Here is an 18,966-nt window from a genome sequence, read left to right on the forward strand (position 1 = left end):
GAATACTTTCAAAATAATAGTGAAATAATTTTCAAATAATTTACTTTAAAATATCAATAATTGATTAACTTAATGCTTTGAATAATAATTATTACACATTTAACAACCCTGCTCCAACAAACTTTTCAAATACTCAAAACAGATATGTCAATTCATCATACACATGACAAGTGACATGACTAGATATACATATTTTAATGTGGACATCATAAAGTATTAACTATTTGCCGACGTAAAATATGTCATGCTCATTGTTTTAGCATGATCAACATTTTGAACTCAGTTAATTTTGTCATGTTAATTCATTTCAACTCCAGCCCCTTTTGGATGAATTAATTTATTTTAGTTCACAGTTCAGTGCTGGCACTTAAAAATTTAACTAATGATTCTTCAATTCTAAATCCAAAAATACATGTGAAATCCAAACGTCACGTATTCTCGTTTGTAGGCCTCATTCTCACAACAAATTTAATGAAAATACAACGCAACAAACTTCAATGCCAAATAAGGGTTTTATTTTAGATAACTTTTTTTTTTGCAAGATGAAGTCACTTTCAAATCCAAAGAATACCTGCCATGTCTTGTGGAAAGTCACAAAATTGAATAATTCCAATCACAGAGTCTTGTTCCTGACCTGTTTTAATTTGAATCAAATTCATCTAAGATGATGTTTGATCGATTGTACACAACTAGTGCTCCAACCAATATATATATATATATTTATTGTAACATCACAAGTTATGACTGGAGGTGTGTGCTAATGGACAGATATGTTTTGTTTGTGAACCAAATCTAACACCATACTCTTGCAACAGTTAGTAAATATGGTATAAATTTACTAACTTAAATAATTTTTAATTCCTGCGTGTTTAGATATAATCAAAATGTTTGGGGCTGGAATTATATTCAGAGTCGGTAGTAAAAACTTTCAAGTGATTATTTTTATTTAGCTGCAGAAATTCACGTAAGACCAATAAATGCAAAATCGAGAATTTTTTTTAAAATACATCGGCAAATTAGTATGAGTTGTCAAAACCTGTCAAATACTTTTAAATAAAATTCAGTCAACATTCTCCCTTGTGAACAATGGTTAATAAGGAGCATTTTCATAGGTATGTGTAGTTTAATCATAAGCCCAATGAGAATCAACTGAGCAAGTAAGACCACACAAAATATACCATATTCACCCGAATCAAAGTCAGAATCTAACTGTATATCAGAGCTGAAAAAAAAAATAAAAATTAGATCTACATTAAAAATCATTCAATATTACATTTTTTTCTTCAAACTTCTGAAACTCATTTTCATCTCACTTTTGTTTTTCGACATCGCAATCATATTCACGGCAATCTGGGTCCCATTTTTTTCTCTTCTTTTACCACCAATCGTCAAGTTTCAAGAATTTAGTTTGCAAAAGACGACAGTGACACAGTAAGTACAAATTAAATAAAAACCACAGTCTTTGATTAGGCAGGGCATACTTAGTGCATTGCGTGCACCAGTCCAGACACTATGCCGGGGGCTCAGGTCAGTGGCGTAGCCAGGATTTGTGTATGGGGGGTGTAAAGAATCATGGCCCCCCGTATTAAAGCGGAGGGTCCGGGGGTCCTCCCCCGGGAAAATTTGGATTTTAAGGTGTAAAATACAAGTGCTATTTTAGCAGTTTTCGGTTCTTAAATTTAAATATTGTAACAGTAAATTTTTTTATTAATTTTAATATGAAATTTGTTTGAGTGATGAATAGGAAATTAATGAAAGGTTTGGGGCTACGCCTGGCTGCGCCCCTGGCTCAGGGACAGGCTACTTGCGGGGGCCGTACCCCAGGCACTGCTGGTAGCCGGGGCCGTACAAGGGGTACGAGTACCCCCGGATGGGGCGCCCCTGCTGCTGGGGGCCCCGCGGCGGGCCGAACAGCGACGACTTGGGCACGAGCTGCGGCACTTTGTCCCAGAGGGCGCACAGCGACTCCCCGACGGTCGGCTCGATCTCCTGCGAACGTCAGGGCCTCCGTGGCGGGCGTGCAACGTCTCCCAGACAGGCGGTCGTTCGAAACACCCCTAGCGGCGGCAGCCACACTGCTCAATCAATTTAAATCAAAGTTTAAAACACCCCAAAGCGGTGGCAGCCACACTGCTCAATTAATTTAAATTAAAGTTTAAAACACCCCATAGCGGTGGCAGCCACACTGCTAAATTAATTTAAATCAAAGTTTAAAACACCCCGAAGCGGTGGCAGCCACACTGCTCAATTAATTTAAATCAAACAAGACAACACATTCTCGCAAAATTTGAATTTGAAAATCATCAATTTAAATTGCCGTAGATGAGAGATGAGTTTTGATTTTACTGATACAACACTAAGTTGCTTACAAATGTGTTACATGACAAACCAAAATGACATAAAATAAAGGAGAAATAGAGCAGGGTAAGAGGGAGAGGGGTTGTTTCTTCTTTGTGATACACAAAATTGGCCCATTATATTTCCCAATTAATTAAATGGCCTCTACTTTTTACAGGTTGGCCAACCTTGACCTAAAAGTGTCCTTGTTTCTTACTTACGTCAAACACCTCAACATATTATTTATGATATTTTAAAATACAGTTTGTGCAAAATAAAATTCTCAAAGGTTGGTTATGTGATTATAAAATAAATAGGGGTTTCCACTGTACAAACATTAAAATAATGTAGTAGTTGCCAAAACTGTTTATCTGTTTTGCAATAAAATAAACGTACTCGTGTCTTCTTGGGAGGAAAGTGTTGACGGCTCCCCCTCCCTCTCATCCCTGTAAATGTCCCGTGAAATGGCACCCAAACATTTAACGTGTCTATCTTGACATGTGTTCATGAGGCAACTGCACCCATTCATTATCGATTTTGCATGAGATTTCCCAAGCATTCAACTGAACTTACGCAATAAAACTGCAGGCGTCGTCGGTATTCATAAGCGCACCTTTTATATTCCTCCAGTCTCGTGTTAACGTGAGTGCTAGTTTTTATAGAAGGAACTGACAAAAAGTAGCTTGCCGCCTCTTCTCTTTCCACGGCAAAGGAATGGGTAAAAAATTAAAATACAATAGAAGAAAGGAAAACAAGGGTATAAAAAAAATTGCAGCCTTCTCCTTTGTCTTTTTGTTAGGTAGCGCAAGAATTGGAGGGGTCGTAAATATGGAAAGGAGGGGAGAAGTAAGCCGCCTAACACACATCTGTAGTAAACAGACAAGAACAGAGGGTCAACACCGTACTTTAATTTCTTACATGCCAGCGGAGACACAGAACACACAGACTACTTCACTTGAGTCCATGGAATACTAGCGAAGACAGATATACACAATGTAACCCATATTCGAGAGGGTGACCCTTGAAGTGAAAATGTTGATATATGTATTTTTTTTTTTGGCCGAAATTAAAGGTGGGACCCACACACAGGGAGGACCCTTAGGCGGGTAAATACGGCACTTGTGTTACTCGAGATTCTACCGTGTCCCTAGCGGTAATGGGACAGTGGGACAACGAGACTGGTTGGCCGAGTGAGGCAGGGGGACGAGGTGGCGACCATGCTCGGACGGGTCTCCCTGGCCTCTGGTCATGAAGGGCGCAAACACGGGAAGGGACAGCGGGACAGCGCTCACCTGTCCGTCGCGGCTGGCCTGCACGCGCCGGTTCTCGTTGTAGGGGTTGAGCAGGTGGCGCGTGGCCTGGAAGGGGACGTTGGAGCGCTTGAGCCACTCGACGGGCAGCGGGGCGCCCAGGTTGGGGCCCGCCAGGTCCGAGCCAGGCTCCACGGGCTCCGGGCGGTCCCCTGCCAGCTGGGCGAGGCCCTGGAAGTGGCCCGAGCCCTGCATGCTGAACACCAGCACCACGCGCTTGCCCTCCTGCAACCCAACCACCGCGCCACGTCTCACCGTCACGCTCGCGCTCCAACCGTCACACCGTCAGCAGACACACGCAACATTCGCGGGTTCATTCCCGCGATAGGCCAGCATCAGAACAACTACACCTTTCGTACCACTTCTGCGATCGGCCCGCATTTTATCCGGGGAACTGTGAGCCGATGGGGAACACTAAACCGAGAAAGTGCCGAATTACGGGCAGCCTAGTTGAGACATCTCACGCGTCGGTAGCCGATGAACAGGTGTCATTTCCGCAAGTATTTGAAGGACGGTGGAGTCTATCCTAGAGGTCAATGAATCCGTGAATTTTGCAGGTCTCTAGCAACTAGAAAAACACTTTCCCTATTCTGCAGACACTTTCACAAAGCCTTACGAATGACATTTTACATTTATTTATTACATTTTATTTATCTGGCATTATTATTTTCCATGCAGATTCTTCTCCAAAGCACGGTACAACCATATTGATGAAAACCACACTTATAAATAAAATAAAAAATTGTTCATAAGTTTACAAAATTTGGCAGCTGAACTATTAATACATACAAATATACACTTTAAATATATTTTACCCGTATATCTAAATTGCGAAGTACCTTGAGAAACTTGTTAACAGGGATTTACTGTAATTGACAAGTATAAAACAATTTATTTTTGACGTGACAACGTCTAATAAATCGATGAATGCTGGCTGCACGCACAAAAAAGTGTCCCACTACGGATGTGTTCTGTTTGCTCATTGTACGCATGCGTGGCTCTCTCTTCATGCTCATTGTACGCATGCGTGGCATCTCTCTTCCACTCGATTGGAACAACCATCGATTTGACTTTTAAATCATATTTTCGTCGTTTGAATTATTAATATTATGTAATTTAACGATCGTCCACCGATTTTCAGCACAATCGGTACGGTTATTTAAAAGTAATGTTGAAAATTCAAATACGTTTTGAACCAACAATGGTGTTTTACAGTTACACATAATAATTCAAATTACACCCGGGATCTTTTGCACAATGTTTTAAAAAATATTGTAACACATTATAAATAATTTTGGTGTATTTGGGATGCGTATTTGTTATAAAATCATGTTAATATTATACCCCTACCGTGAACAAAGTTTTTATAAATAAATATATATATCATTTGAACATTTGAAACTAGATTACCTTAGTATGGCCTCGTGGGCGTGTGGTTAGTGTACCTAACTCTTAAACTAAAGGTTGTAAGTTCGAAACCCAGCAGCTGCGAAATTTTTTTTGTACTTGTAAAAATAAATATGGCGCACGCAACATTTCAAAAGTAATAAATATATTTGAATTAATGAATGCAAATAAAAGTAAATTTATTAATTCAATTGCATATTTCATTTCACTCCTTTGTATCCATACAAAATAGTGATAATTCAATAAAAATGATTCAATTGTATTCATAAAAGTATGCAGAGGCAGATTTTATCTAGCAAAAGATTGAAAAATTAAAAAAAAATTCTTCCTCAAAGAATATAATATTTTTAATGCCTAAATGGTTTGGTTGCAAAAACCTATTACGGCTCAGTCTCAGGCCGAATATGATAATTCCTTTTCTTCTGGATCAATCATTTCATCAATGTTTTGTTATGACTTTGTCACGTTAAACTATCGTCCGTAAACCGACTTTACAGACAACCAATTTTTTTTTTAAAGCAAAGCACCCAAATTTTTAAAAAAAATTGCAGTTGTTTTTCAATTCCTCCGCTCTATTACATCTGGATTGGCCTGCAAAATCACCTGACTTGGACCCCCCCCATTGAAAATCTGCGGGACTTGTTGGATCAGCGGGTCAAAATGCTGACATCAGCATCCCCGCAACATGGTGGAATTGCACAAGAAAATCCTCAGAGTGGCTTAACCTGGATGAGACATAGCTGGACAACCTCGTGCACTCGCTTCCTAACCGAATCCAGGCGGTTATCAAGTCCAGAGGTGGAGTTACATGGTATTAAATGATGCCTGTAATGATTTCTCCAGGAATGATTAATTTTTTGTCCAGTGATCTTATTGTAAGAAAGTGAAATCCATACGGCAGAAGGCAATAACAAATCATCGCAGAATCACCCTGCCATGAAAACCTCAGATGAGCCATAGCTTCCATCAATGCAGATATAACTGGAAACCAATAACAATAACTCATGATTGGGGAAACGAAAATATAAAACTTTAAAAACAAGAATTTTTGCTAAGTGAGGTACAGTGAATGGTCTGTAAATGAAGCACTTTTGAGATTATGCGGAATAATTCAACATCAATATAGTTTTAACAGGAATACCCAATGTGGAACTGCAAAATACAACCCGCTATTAAACAGTTAACGCCATACTGAAATGAAACCCGACAGTACGGTTAAACTCCGAGCAAACTAGAAACATTGGTAGCGCAGTTAACACGACCTGGTGATAGGTAGGGACACCTGTATTTCGCGATTTCATTTCATGTCAAGGTATTTCACAAAACACTGCAGCTTTTTCTAAGAGTCATGGCAAATTGTGAGGGTGCAGCAGTACGGTGACCACATTCTCATTGGCCCCGTCAAGAGCGGGACGACACCTCTCACCGACCTCAGCCAATAACCAACAGGAGAAAAGCTACAGTATTTTGTGAAATACCTTGACACGAAATGTATTCGCGAAATACAGGTGTCTCTAGTGATAGGTCATCGGTCGGGTTCCCCTGAAAAAAAGCTCTGAATGCGGACATCTGGATCGGCGCCACATCACCGCAACGAGGCACGGACCTTGAAGATGCGGAGCAGCTTGCGCTCCGTGTTGGGCGTGAAGGCCCAGAGGCCTCGGCTGAGGGAAGCCTCCACCGCCTTCACGCTGCCCGCCTTGATGACGAAGTAGCGGGCGGGGGAGGGGGAGTCTCCGGCGCCCGCGCCGGCCTGCGACGGCGTGGGCGACGACGCCTGGCTGTCCTGGGACTTGGTGCTGCCCGCGTCCGACCGCTCGCCTGCTGGGACACGCACGTCTTCGCGTGATCCTGTCATCACTAGGGGCATGCATACTTTGCGAAAAGATTTCGAGACTAGATGAAAGTTAAAACACTGTAGCATCGTCTGTGTTTCGTGATTGGGTTAGTTTCTCCCAGGTACATATCGATTGTGACAACACCAATCACAGTGATTCATTACGGAAGCAAACGAGTCCTGAGTGGCTCGGTCAAATAAGGCAACGACTCTCTCGCAGACGGCAGCCAATCACAAGGAACCACAGGTGTGGGCATACCTTGTTGCAGCCTAATATGCATTCAGATCTTTATGTGAAAAATGCCTACCCCTAGTCATTACTATTCATCATGAGACTTTCCTGTAGCTATAACTCTCTTACATTTGCTGTTGGTCCACAAATTCGCTCACCGAGTTGTAAAAGGTTACGCAAGGCTTGCATGACTTCTTACAGTTGCTAGATAATATAGTAAATATTTGCTGTCAAGATCTGAGGAAAACTATGTAATATGCAAACTCATTATTGTGATATATATACAGGAAAATCCAGAAAACAGCAGTAATAAGAAGAAAATTTAAAAAAAATGAATATGGCCTTAGGGTTATGTCGAGGTCGCACGATGGATGTCTCAGACACCACGTATACTGGGACAGAAATTGACCATGGTCTGGTTAATACACACTGTCAAAGCAAAGTCGATGTAATCAATCAGTCAGCGCATCTTAAAAACTGGAGCAAAACAAGTGTTTACAGCATTTTTATATGCGGCAGCTCAGAGATTAGATGATGAAACATTTTTGCCAATCACGTATTATTTATTTTCAAGTTACAATGATAATGTGTTTTTGTATATGGGTACAATCAATGCAACCTCAGGTAATCAAGAAATTCTCTCCCCCCCCCCCCCCAAAAAAAAAAAAAAAAAAAAAAAAAACCACCACCACCATAATTGTCAATGCGTTGGATTCGTATGTGTTGGAAAATGACCCATACCAAAATTCTTAGTAATTTTTAAGGATTCAGTGTAGCATGTGGTCTGTAATAACGACCAGGTTAATATTCTTGTTATCTACAGCAGTAACATTTACCTATGTATTTTACCTTCACACAATAGTGAAAGGTTTGCCTCCAATACAGGAAGACAACTTGAAGATTGTACCACTAGGAGCCATAACCAATTTGTCCGGGAATCAACGAGAACCGAGATGAGGACGGCAAGGGCCAGGATTGGAACCCAGGTCCCCACCTCGCTCGACGCCACAGCCCACAGCTTGAGAGTCGCGGGAGTCGGGGCATGCGACCGTACCTGTCGAGTCCGACGTCCCTTTACCATTGGACTTGAGGACGCCCGGGCGGCAACTGGAGTCGTCCCTGCTCACGTCTTCTTCCATGATCTGCCGAGACCCTGGTGGCACGAGAGCCAAACTGTTCAGTTCCTCCCAGTTTATAAATGGAACTTTGCAACACAAGTTTATGTTTTCATTGCCAAGGTTAAACAAATTAATAAAATTGAATTTTATTAATAGCGTAAAATATTTGACTTTCTGCAAATCCATACAATTCTGAAACTGCATTTTTTATACAGAAAAAAAAATAACTATCACCAACTGCCTCTTATAAAACGGTATCCATGACAACAAGCTATCAATGGGAAATGTTTTGTAGAGATCTTAAAACTGTTAAAATGTTCAAGATGAGCTGTAATATGTAGACTTAAAAATCAATTAAAAAAAAACAGATTTTTACTGAAGTTTTTCTATAACATGGTTGAAAAAAAAAAAAAATTGCTACCGCCAGGTACCGTGTTTGCACACATGTTAATTATGATTAGAGACCCATACATTTCTCGAGTAGCAAGTCTTAAAATTCTTGGGTGACTGACACCAAATTTCTTGAGTAAATTGCATGTGTGCATGTGTGTATTCTTTAACGGAAAAGACTTGCGTTCAAAACAACGGGCTGTGCGAAATTATACATGAAATTAAATATTAATTATTTTCACTTACATCCTACTTACCAAAAAGTATTTTTAGAGAAGCTAATTTTAATACTCATTCAATAAACGCATGTGGATACAGACACAGATAATGGAGAGGTCCCTGCTTGCCAAGACTACCACCTTAAGCAAGACAACTTACCCCTTGATGAAAATGGAATTATCATTCAACATGTCATCTGCATTGGAAATCTGAACCACAAAATTCAAGACTTAAAAAATCCATAAATATATAAATATACAAAAAGAACTAACTGCATGAGTAAAGAAATAAATATATTAAACAAATGAAAATGAATGATTGCATGATAAATAATAAATAAGAACTGACTGCAAATTCCAACACACGTACATATTGTACAATTTCGGAGGAAGCTAGTGCTGTTAACCTGCTCAACAAACAAGAAATAATTTTGATGGATACACAATTAAATTATGAAAAAAGGTTCTATTTCCTAGTAAACGGTACATTACATTGTCAGGCAAGACATGTTTTTTTTGCCAAAATGCCATATAGTCTTGTTTATAATTAGCTACATAATTACAGTGAAATTCCGTTACAACATACTTCAGAATAACGTATCTTTCAGTTCAACGTATGATTTTAAATTCCCGCTCAAAACACCAAAGTAAACAATGTAAAAATATTTCACTTTAACATTAAAAACGTATCCTACCTTTCAATACAACGACCATTCTTTTCCGGTTATCAGGAAAATTTTACATACATAATTGTTAATGTGTTTGTGCAGGAGTTCTTTAATATAAATGTACATTATGATTAATTTTTATCACTTTCAAGAATCGTTAACAAGTATAAAACGTAAACAAATACTGTCTCAACAATTCATAGTATCATAGTACCTACAGTGTAACATGCCATTCTTCATCCATGAATCACACTTTAGTGCACAAGACGATCTATACAATCGATTGCTGTTCGCCTCTCTTCAAGACAATTGCTTTTAGCTGCGCCATCTTTTTGTTATTTGTAGAGCACGGTTTAAAAGTTTTAATTAATGCAGATACAAATGTTAAATAAAAATTATATTTTAACTTATATACAAAATAGAAAATCCAATAATGTTAATTTATGCAGGTTAAGTTTTGAACTGTTTGGTGTCACAACATGGCCGACACGCTTTGTGTTGCCATTAAGGTCGGAATGTCGCCTGGCACAGCCATGCTCGCGACGCGCGCTACTAGTGCGGTGCTATGGTTATCTATGGATGCGAGGTTTGTTAACGTTTGACGTGGCGCGAAGCAAACAATATTGTTGATTGAATATTTTAATCAGGATGGATGGCCAAAAAGATAAAAAGAAACGCAAGCAGTTCGCTTTGAAGGAAAACGTGGAAATTTTGAAAGAAGTTGACAGAAAAGTTTAGATGTGGCACGGTCATTTGGTTTGGTGCCCACTACACTGTTAACAATAATAAAAGATGCGAAAAAATTATTAAACTATACGAACAGTCGTCTTTATCTGCTGGTCGCAAGAGACTTCGCCTAGGAGATAACAAGGGAATTCTATCTCCATAAATGTATACATCTGCAAAATAGTTTAACCCATTATCATTTTGTGTTCGACAGATATAAATTTTGTACATGTAGGCCTAGAATTTAGGCTACTGTATTAAGTTCAGTAATTTTTTTTTTTTAATTCTTGTTGTTTCACAAATATTTGCTTCCAAGCTAATGTAACATTTGATACCCTACTACTTTATTTTTAAAAATTCAAAAATACTACATTTCAAAGGTAAATATATAGACTTTCAGAATAAAGTACTTTCATAACTAAGTATGAAAGTTGAGGCTTTATTGATGTACTTTATAACATGATTCTACTGTATTTAAAAAAAGTTTTTTTTCTTCTAGTAAACAAAATAATTTAATATTAAAATTATCCTAAAAAAAAATACAAACTTGAAAATTTTAATTTTGGATGAAGAGGGACTTATTGGGAAACGGAGCGAGTGATGACACACCGGAGGAGTAGCAGTCGGTGGTCATGGCCCGGGGTCTCTGCCCCACGCCGGCCGGCTGCTGCAGTCCCAGGTTCTGCTCCTCCGCCGTCAGCACGCCGACCACAGTCTTCAGCACCTGCTCGTCCACCTGCCCCCCACACACCACCAGCTCTCTCCAACACCAGCAATTACAGCACACTCCTGATTACCCGCGACATTGAGCGGCAGGGCCACCGCGGGTAGTCCGCAAATGAGCCGAAAATGGAAAACAAATAAATAACAGTTTAAAAAACTAAAAAAAAAAAAAACACACTTTTATAGAAAATCCAACTAAAAAATAGAAAATAAACTTTAACAAATTTAATTTAAAAATAGTGTAAAATAAAAAAAAATGTATTTTATTTTTAAAAAAAAAGTGGGGTGCATGGTGTCAATAGTTGTAATTATTTTACTGACAGATATGAGTATAAGGATTATCATTTTGATAATATCTTAAAAGGTACAGTAAAAGTTACAATTAACAGTAAAACTATTTAAACGATTCTAAAATTTTAGTATTTTACTGAATAATTAACATACAATACATTAAAGTAATGTAAAAATAAAAAGTGCTCGACCGTACGACTAGAAACAAAGCGCGACAGAAACAAAAATTGCAACGCATGCCAGCCTACTACTGCGTGAGTTCCGAGAAGGCCTGTGGCGTTTCACCGTATACTGCACACAATACACTCGTCAGTAGAGTTCAAATTTTGCTCACTTGTAACAAAATACAGATTTACTTATGTGATGTATTTTTTTCGTAGCATGCGCGGATAATAGGGAGTTTACTGTACATGATTATCATGAACTGAACAAATACTGTAGACGACCGTCACACTGAGGCACTCTGAGACTAGTATCATCGAAGAAATATTTGCAGTTAAGTTTAGAATTGTAGCAGTTACAAACATTAAGTGAATCTAAAAGTTTTCAACGTTCAAGAAGGGACATCCACATAATCTTGCCCCGGGTCATGAATCTGGGTGTCAATACAAATCTTCAAGAAAAATTTCCCTAACAATATTTTTTAAAATTTTTTACCTAACTATTTTGCAATTTTCTGAAAGAAATAAAACATTTCAATCCGGCCTCCACCGTCCCTATAGCTGTACTAGTTCAAACAGGACCTCACATACGCCCCTTTACGGAGTGTACGACTGTGCACTTAAAAACACCATCTGGAATAAAAAAAAAAAAGTGTTCAAAGTCTAGGTGATGGCATACAGAGGGCATAACTTCCCTCAAATAACTACAACTGAAAATTTTTTTCTCCATAAATATACTACTATATTTCGGCACAAAAAGCCAGCTAAATAAATTAAATTATTCAATTGATTATATTGAAATATTAGGGTTTTGAGATTTGAGTAAAAATTTTGATTGGTAAAGCTGGTTCATTTTTTGGAATTTTCAAGTTGCATTCCGGTGTTGGTAAGTTGTACTGGCGTTCTGTCCACGGCGCGGACGCCGAAGGGGCTCACCTGGGACCAGGGCTTGGCCGGCGCCCGCATGCGGCGCAGCAGCAGGGAGTTCCACTTCTGGCGCAGGTGCAGCGCCAGGTGGGCGGCCTCGGCGTCCACCCGGAACACCACCCACTCGTCCAGCTTCAGCATGGTGTTCTCCCCGTCCGCCCGCTCCTCCGCCTCGCTGTCACTCTCCGTGTCGGCGGCCCGGTCCCCCCGTACCACTGCGCACGGCGATACCCCCCCGGTCTCCCTCGCGACAACGCCCGGTTGCCGGGCTCAATGCAAATACACTACTGTAACATTTATTAGTCGTATTTCCGATAATCAGTCATCGAATCACTCACTCAGCAAATTTAATACATTTCGTGGAACTTTTTTTTAACACCGTTTGGCCGGACTGATTAATAATAATAATACTAAAAAAATCGGTTGTCTGTATAAAGTCGGTTTACGGACGATAGTTCAATGAGACGTCATAACAAAACATTGATGAAATTATTTATCCAGAAGAAAAAGGAAATATCATATTCGGCCCGAGACTGAGCCGTAATGGGTTTTTTGCAACCGAACCATTTAGGCGTTAAAAATATTATATTCTTTGAGGAAGAAAATTTTTTTTAAATTTTCTATTTTTTGTGAGATAAAATCTACCTCTGCATACTTTTATGAAAACCTAAAATGGGGAACCAGACAATGGCGTGCCCAGGATTTTGCTCTGGAGGAGTGTTTGGGGGGGGTCAGGCAGAAGGCTAGGGCCTTTCCGGGGGGGCCTGGGGGGTATGGAATACCCCCACAGCTAGGTGGGAGGGGGGGGGGGGGGAGGGGTCCGGGGGTCCTCCTCCGGGAAAAAATTTTGAAAAAAATACGTGTTCAATATTGCTGTTTTAGGCTATCCAGAAACACCGGCCGTAACTTCGCAAAAGTCAGTTTTACGAAGTCAGTTCACTCCAACATTCTTTAAATTGCGAGCATTGGAAATATTTTTCGGTTTAGTCACGCTGAAAACGGAAAGCGAACTAAGTTTAATTGAACATTCATGCTTGCGTGTTTGAATTTCATTTTAACATCAAACTAAATATTAGGGATGGGGCGACCGAATCCAATATCCGCCGAATCCTAGGGATTCGAAGATTCGGCGGGTCTGATATAGGATTCGTCAAAGGATTCGGTTTTTTACTATTTACGGGAAAAAAAATACAGTAAAACTCACTTACGAGGTCCCGCATGGTAGGTTTTTCCGTATAAAGCGTTTAAATTGCCCGAGGTCGCACCATTTACGCCATTAAATGTGTGATATAAAGTCCGTTAAAATTTTTTCTGAAACTTTCTGTCTCAAATTATGGCGCACGTAAAACGTAAATATGAAGAAAAGACAAATGAACAACAATATACGAAGAAATATGGATGATGTACCATAACTACAGTACAAAGCCAATAGATATTTTAAGATAATTACCATAATAAGAACTAAAGATTCTTTGTAGAATACCATAATTACTACAGAACAGGGCTAGATTTTAAGGAATATTTTAACCTGCCCAACGGACAGGTGTAATCGAAATTTTGCCTGTCCGCCATCCAATTTGCCTGTCCCAAATAAAAAAAATTCAAAGTCGCTGAAAAAGTGAGAAAAAAGGATTTTTGCTATATTTTGCACCTATTCTTATCACACACTTAACATTCTTATTTAATAATCATTTTCAGACGAGTCTCTGTCTGAGTCACTGCACGAATTACTTGGCTGATTCTGTCTTGAACATCTTCGATAAGGAGGCGGAAAGGGTCGACGTTTTCTCTGAACATTATGATACCAGAGATTTATTGCTGGTGCTGGATCAAACTCACTTTCAGAAGGTGACTGTATTTGAACACGCATGAGGGCAGACAGTGTATCATCATTTAGACAATTTCGCCAGTCTGTCTTTATAGACTTCATGAGCGAGAACCCTCGCTCACAATATGCAGTGTGAGCTGGCAGGGATAGCACAAGATCAATGAGAGAGAGTACATTTTCATACTCAGTGTGGTATTTGAGATTGATATCACTCCAATTTGCTTTGGTTACTGGATTATACAGGTGGTAAACTGTGGTCTTTAGACTTGTCCATTCCAACTCAATCATTTTACACTTTACTCCATTATTCACAAGGGAGGGAGAAAAAAAGTGTATCAACCTAACGATGCAAGTGTCACCAAACTCTGGCTGAATGCTTGTAGGACACGTTTTAAAACTACACACATTTGTAGCAGTCAGTAATTCACAGAGTCCAGTTTTCTTATCTCCAAGGCGAGATTCTAAATTTTCAACAATTGCATTTATAACAGCTGTTTTCTTGGGTGTCTGCAAAGGAGCTCCTTTCAACTGCTTAGCTTCATCTTCAATTAATTTGTTGCATGCACGGAGATGAAAGCCATCTTTGTCACAGAGCTTCTGCAACATGGTGATAGTATCACAGAGTGACTTTTGTGTTTCTGCTACAGTCAAATAAGGATGTTGCAAAAGTTGTGAAAAGTAACTCAAAATGGAGGTTACATCGCAAAAGAAGTGAATATACTGAAAAAATTCCAAATTGTTCAGTGCATCTTCAATAAATTTGCATGAACCAGCAGTTGATGCATTACACGTTGATTCCTGGCGTAAATTTTCTGCAGTGAGGATAAGTGCAGGAACAATCTTGAGCACATTTGTCAAGGCTCGTTTGGTGTGAGAAACCCAACGAGTGCCTCCAACTCTGGTAGGTACGCAGAACTTGATTCTCAGAGTTTCACAATATTTTTTCAAGATCGCTCGGTGCACTCGACTGTGGTGGAAGAATGCATATAATTTCTTCAAGAAATTTTCCACTTTGAGATTCAATGGTATTTCAGAAAGTGCAGCCTTCAATGCGAGTTCAAGACGGTGTGCTAGACAATGTATAGCAACCAAATTGGGCTGAATTGATTGTTTCAATTTGGTACTAACTCCATTATGCAATCCTCGCATCACTGCTGCACCATCACTTGCAAAGCCTACCAAATGCAGCTTTAAAACTGAAATGGTGAACCCACAATACTCATTTAAAACACACAATATGCAGTCATAAATCAGGGCTGCATTAGGCCTTTCTACATGTTTAACACCTACAAACTTACAATGTATTACCCCTTTAACAGCAAACCTTACATAAACAATGACCTGTTCTTGTACAGCACTGTCTGTAGACTCATCACACATTACTGAAATATATGGTGCACTTCTTAAGTTATTTTACAATTCCTGGCGTTATATTTCTGCAATGGAACCCAGAAATTCTTTGCACTTCTTGTCAGTGCGGTAAGTATTACCAACATCCAGGCCTTTCTTTGTGTCAAGTATACACTGCCAAACAAAGTCTGTGAAAGGTCGCCCGTATTTAGCCAGGGCATGAGACGTACGAAACAGTATTTCCAGTTTAGTGAAAATATCCTTTTGAATACTTTGTAAGGTCATCTCTGCTTTGGATTGTCCAGGTTTTGTCAGTATTGCATCTTCCATATCTTGAGACTTGTTGTGGGCACTGCTTGTAGCATGCGACGTTAGGTTTCCCTTGCGAAAACTTGAGCAGCCCGCAACAAAAACTGATCCAGATGATTTTGAATGCGTTTCGCAGACTTTGCAAAACATTTGTTTTGTTTCTGTGTCGTAACGAAGCCAAAGAAACTCGGAACACCAAGACGTTAAAAAGGTAGGGGACCGGGCGATTTTGTCACATTTAACATTATATTCTGACTTGTCCTCGTCCGTTTTTCTTTTCTTTTCTGGTGGTTTTGAAGCACCAATAATGAATTTCCACATTGTGTAACGCAGTTAATTAAATACTTAAACAATCGCCGTGACAAGATAAACTGTAAAAGATTACAGTGTCCTCTGTAAACAAGTAATTTTTTTTTTTTGATGCAACAGTTGACAGGCGAATTTTCAAGCAGTCGCAGTCACTGCGGCCACTGTCAACTGCATCTGGAGTACGCCGTGAAATGTTAACCACGCGAAAACGCTTTTCTGTTAACAAACTATGTTAAAGTAGAGCAAGGAATTAGTAAAGTCGCGATTTATAAAGACAATAAATTTAAAAAATTATATTTTGAAAGTATACAACGGTAAATTACGTAATTGTTGGCTGCACTGCAACGAAATTAATATTAAAACATGGCAACAAAAACAAACATCATTGGTGTGAGACGTTTTGCATCTCTAGCATACGAATACGACTATGTTACGTGAATCATGACGTGGACGTAAGATTTTAAGAATTATGATTCAGAAGATTTCATCACGGTTTGTACATAACCTACTTTTTTTTTTTCCCGCGGTGTACAATAGCCAGAGTCGTCCGTCACAAAAGAGCAGCCATTTTTTTTTTTTTTTTTTTTTTACAATTAGCTTCATGCTGGTGGCATGGTACATATACATAGGAAAAGTATAGGGCAGAGGCTCAAGTGCGCATGCCCACCCTTTCACATTTTACATTTTACATTTTACATTCACTCAGACATTACCATTACATTACTTGGTTCGGTACACAGATCAAAAGAAAAACAGGTAAGGACCAAACCGAGGTTGCAGCGTTTTGTAATTGATCATACTCCACCGGGCACGGCGAAGTTGGTCGACAAAGTCACGTACAGAATACGGCGTTGGGGTGTGTAAGGAAAAGTCAAGCAGGTTCATGATGAGCCACACTATTGCTCTACGTTTGACGGTCGGAAACACTGTGAAATCAAAAAAGCAAATTTTCTGTACGATTATGTCATGGAGTGGGACATTGAGTTGTCTTGCTACACGTCTCCTGCACCAGAGCCACAGAGGTTTAGAGTAGACACAACTAGAGACTCGGTGAAGCGCTGTATCACATTGGCCACATAGGTCACAAATGTCGTCATTGTCGAGGGAGATTTGTCGTCTTCTAATCTTCGTAGGGGTGAGATCATTGACAAAGGCAAAAGCTGACGCTCGGAGAGATGTTGATAATTCGTCGTCCGCTATGTTCTTCCATATACGCGTCCAGTTGAAGTACGGCCATTTTGACTGTATTTTGGGAGTAATTTTGACCGTTTGGCAATATTTGTCGTATAATAGCGGGGTAGTTACACACTCCCCGTCGGGCAATTCATTTATCTGCGATCGCAAGTCATGAAGTGCTACTATATAGGTGCGCGGAAGAAGCCTCTCATTCGTCCACACGGCGTGATGTAATGCCGCGAAGACTACATCGTCGGTCATTAATCGTTGGACAATAGTTTTTCCCAAACAGGGCTTTGGCCTTCAGATGGTGGTCAATTAACCCCAATCCACCAATATGAGGTTTCTGTGTAATCTGCTCACGACCTGTTCGGAATAGAAATCCATGCCATACGAACCAACCGACATATTGTCGTATTTGTGCCTCTGTACCACGAGACATGGGAATCAGCTGTGCGACGTACCACATTTATAGATATTGTCAAAGACGTTTTATTTGCGGTCGCGGTCGCATAAATGTTATTAATCACCTCTGTTGCATTAGTGCGTGCGAATAACCTCGGCGTCACAAGTTGCACCTGTCCACCGGACAGTTGCCTTTTTTATTTTGCCTGCCCGGACGAGATTTTGCCTGTCCCGGGCAGGCGGACAGGCGCTAAAATCGAGCCCTGCTACAGAAGCATGATGGCTACCATACTTGCACTATATTTACCGTAACAACCGAGATGTATATTTACCGTGATAGTAATGTATTATTTATTTATGACATATTAAATTAAAGAACATTGTTGGAAAAAAAAAGGATGTTAAACTTTGATATGTATGGTTGGCACATGTTGCTAAGAAATAATGTGATGGGAAAGAATGCAGTACTACTACGAAAAGTGAAAATGGTACTCGTGGATTTTTAGGTTATGTCAGTCTCTTTCGTTTTTCAGTAATATCGGCCGAAAATTAACAAGCGTACTGTATCGGAAGTCGGCAGAAATGCCGATTCAACTAAATATTGGCAAAATCGGCTTCTTCAATACAGCTGTACATTTAATGACATGAGTAAACATATTTCAGATTTCAGGATATTGAAAAAGACTTTAATTTCCATGTAGGTTTATGTGTGTATGTTTTTTTGCAAGTGTAAATTGAATGAAGTAAAATGCTTTTATTTTTATTACTTTCAATTGAGTAAACTTTAATGACCAGTTACAGATATTTATGACACTAATTTTGAGGTTAAGCAATTTTACTAAAGCATTCCAGCCAAGCAGGTTGCCAGCGAGAGACGCTTCTCTTCTGCTGGAAACACTATCTCCAATCGTAGAGCTAATTTAACTCCTGAACGTGCAGAACAAATTATTGTTCTGCATGATAGATTAAAGAACAGAATTTAATACTCTGTGACAATCTCTCTCAGAATTATTGTGCTGAAAAGTGGAAATGTTGAAACAATGTGAATGTACTTTTCAAACAACATGATTTTTGGTGCTAAGTTTGTTGAAGCTCAGTAAGGACTCCAGAAAAATTGACAAGGATGAAATTTTCCCAAAGATATGTTACATTTACACAAACATATACTTGGTTATGTTAGTTGGATGATATCAGTTACTAATGAACCAATGGAAACAGGTAAGATTCAATGGAAAAAAAATGTT

The 18,966-nt window shown here is 39.4% G+C and overlaps 1 protein-coding gene across 2 annotated transcripts in view; it reads right to left on the reverse strand.

Annotated features, from left to right (window-relative positions):
* Window positions 1-346: 346 nt before the first annotated feature.
* LOC134537341 (3'-5' RNA helicase YTHDC2-like) overlaps window positions 347-18,966 on the reverse strand; it is a 51,001-nt gene continuing 32,381 nt past the window's right edge. Inside the window, exons 21-26 of one of the 2 annotated variants that reach the window (XM_063377677.1) lie at window positions 12,355-12,560; window positions 10,853-10,979; window positions 8,178-8,276; window positions 6,661-6,875; window positions 3,630-3,872; window positions 347-1,989 (exon numbers count right to left, since the gene is read on the reverse strand). In XM_063377677.1, the coding sequence (XP_063233747.1) occupies window positions 1,801-1,989; window positions 3,630-3,872; window positions 6,661-6,875; window positions 8,178-8,276; window positions 10,853-10,979; window positions 12,355-12,560 (1,079 nt within the window). In that variant the 3' untranslated portion in view covers window positions 347-1,800. The remainder of the gene's footprint in view (window positions 1,990-3,629; window positions 3,873-6,660; window positions 6,876-8,177; window positions 8,277-10,852; window positions 10,980-12,354; window positions 12,561-18,966) is intronic. The other variant, XM_063377678.1, reaches the window with a different exon arrangement.

This window comes from Bacillus rossius, chromosome 12 (assembly GCF_032445375.1).
Source record: "Bacillus rossius redtenbacheri isolate Brsri chromosome 12, Brsri_v3, whole genome shotgun sequence".
NCBI classification, from domain to species: Eukaryota; Metazoa; Arthropoda; class Insecta; order Phasmatodea; family Bacillidae; genus Bacillus; species Bacillus rossius.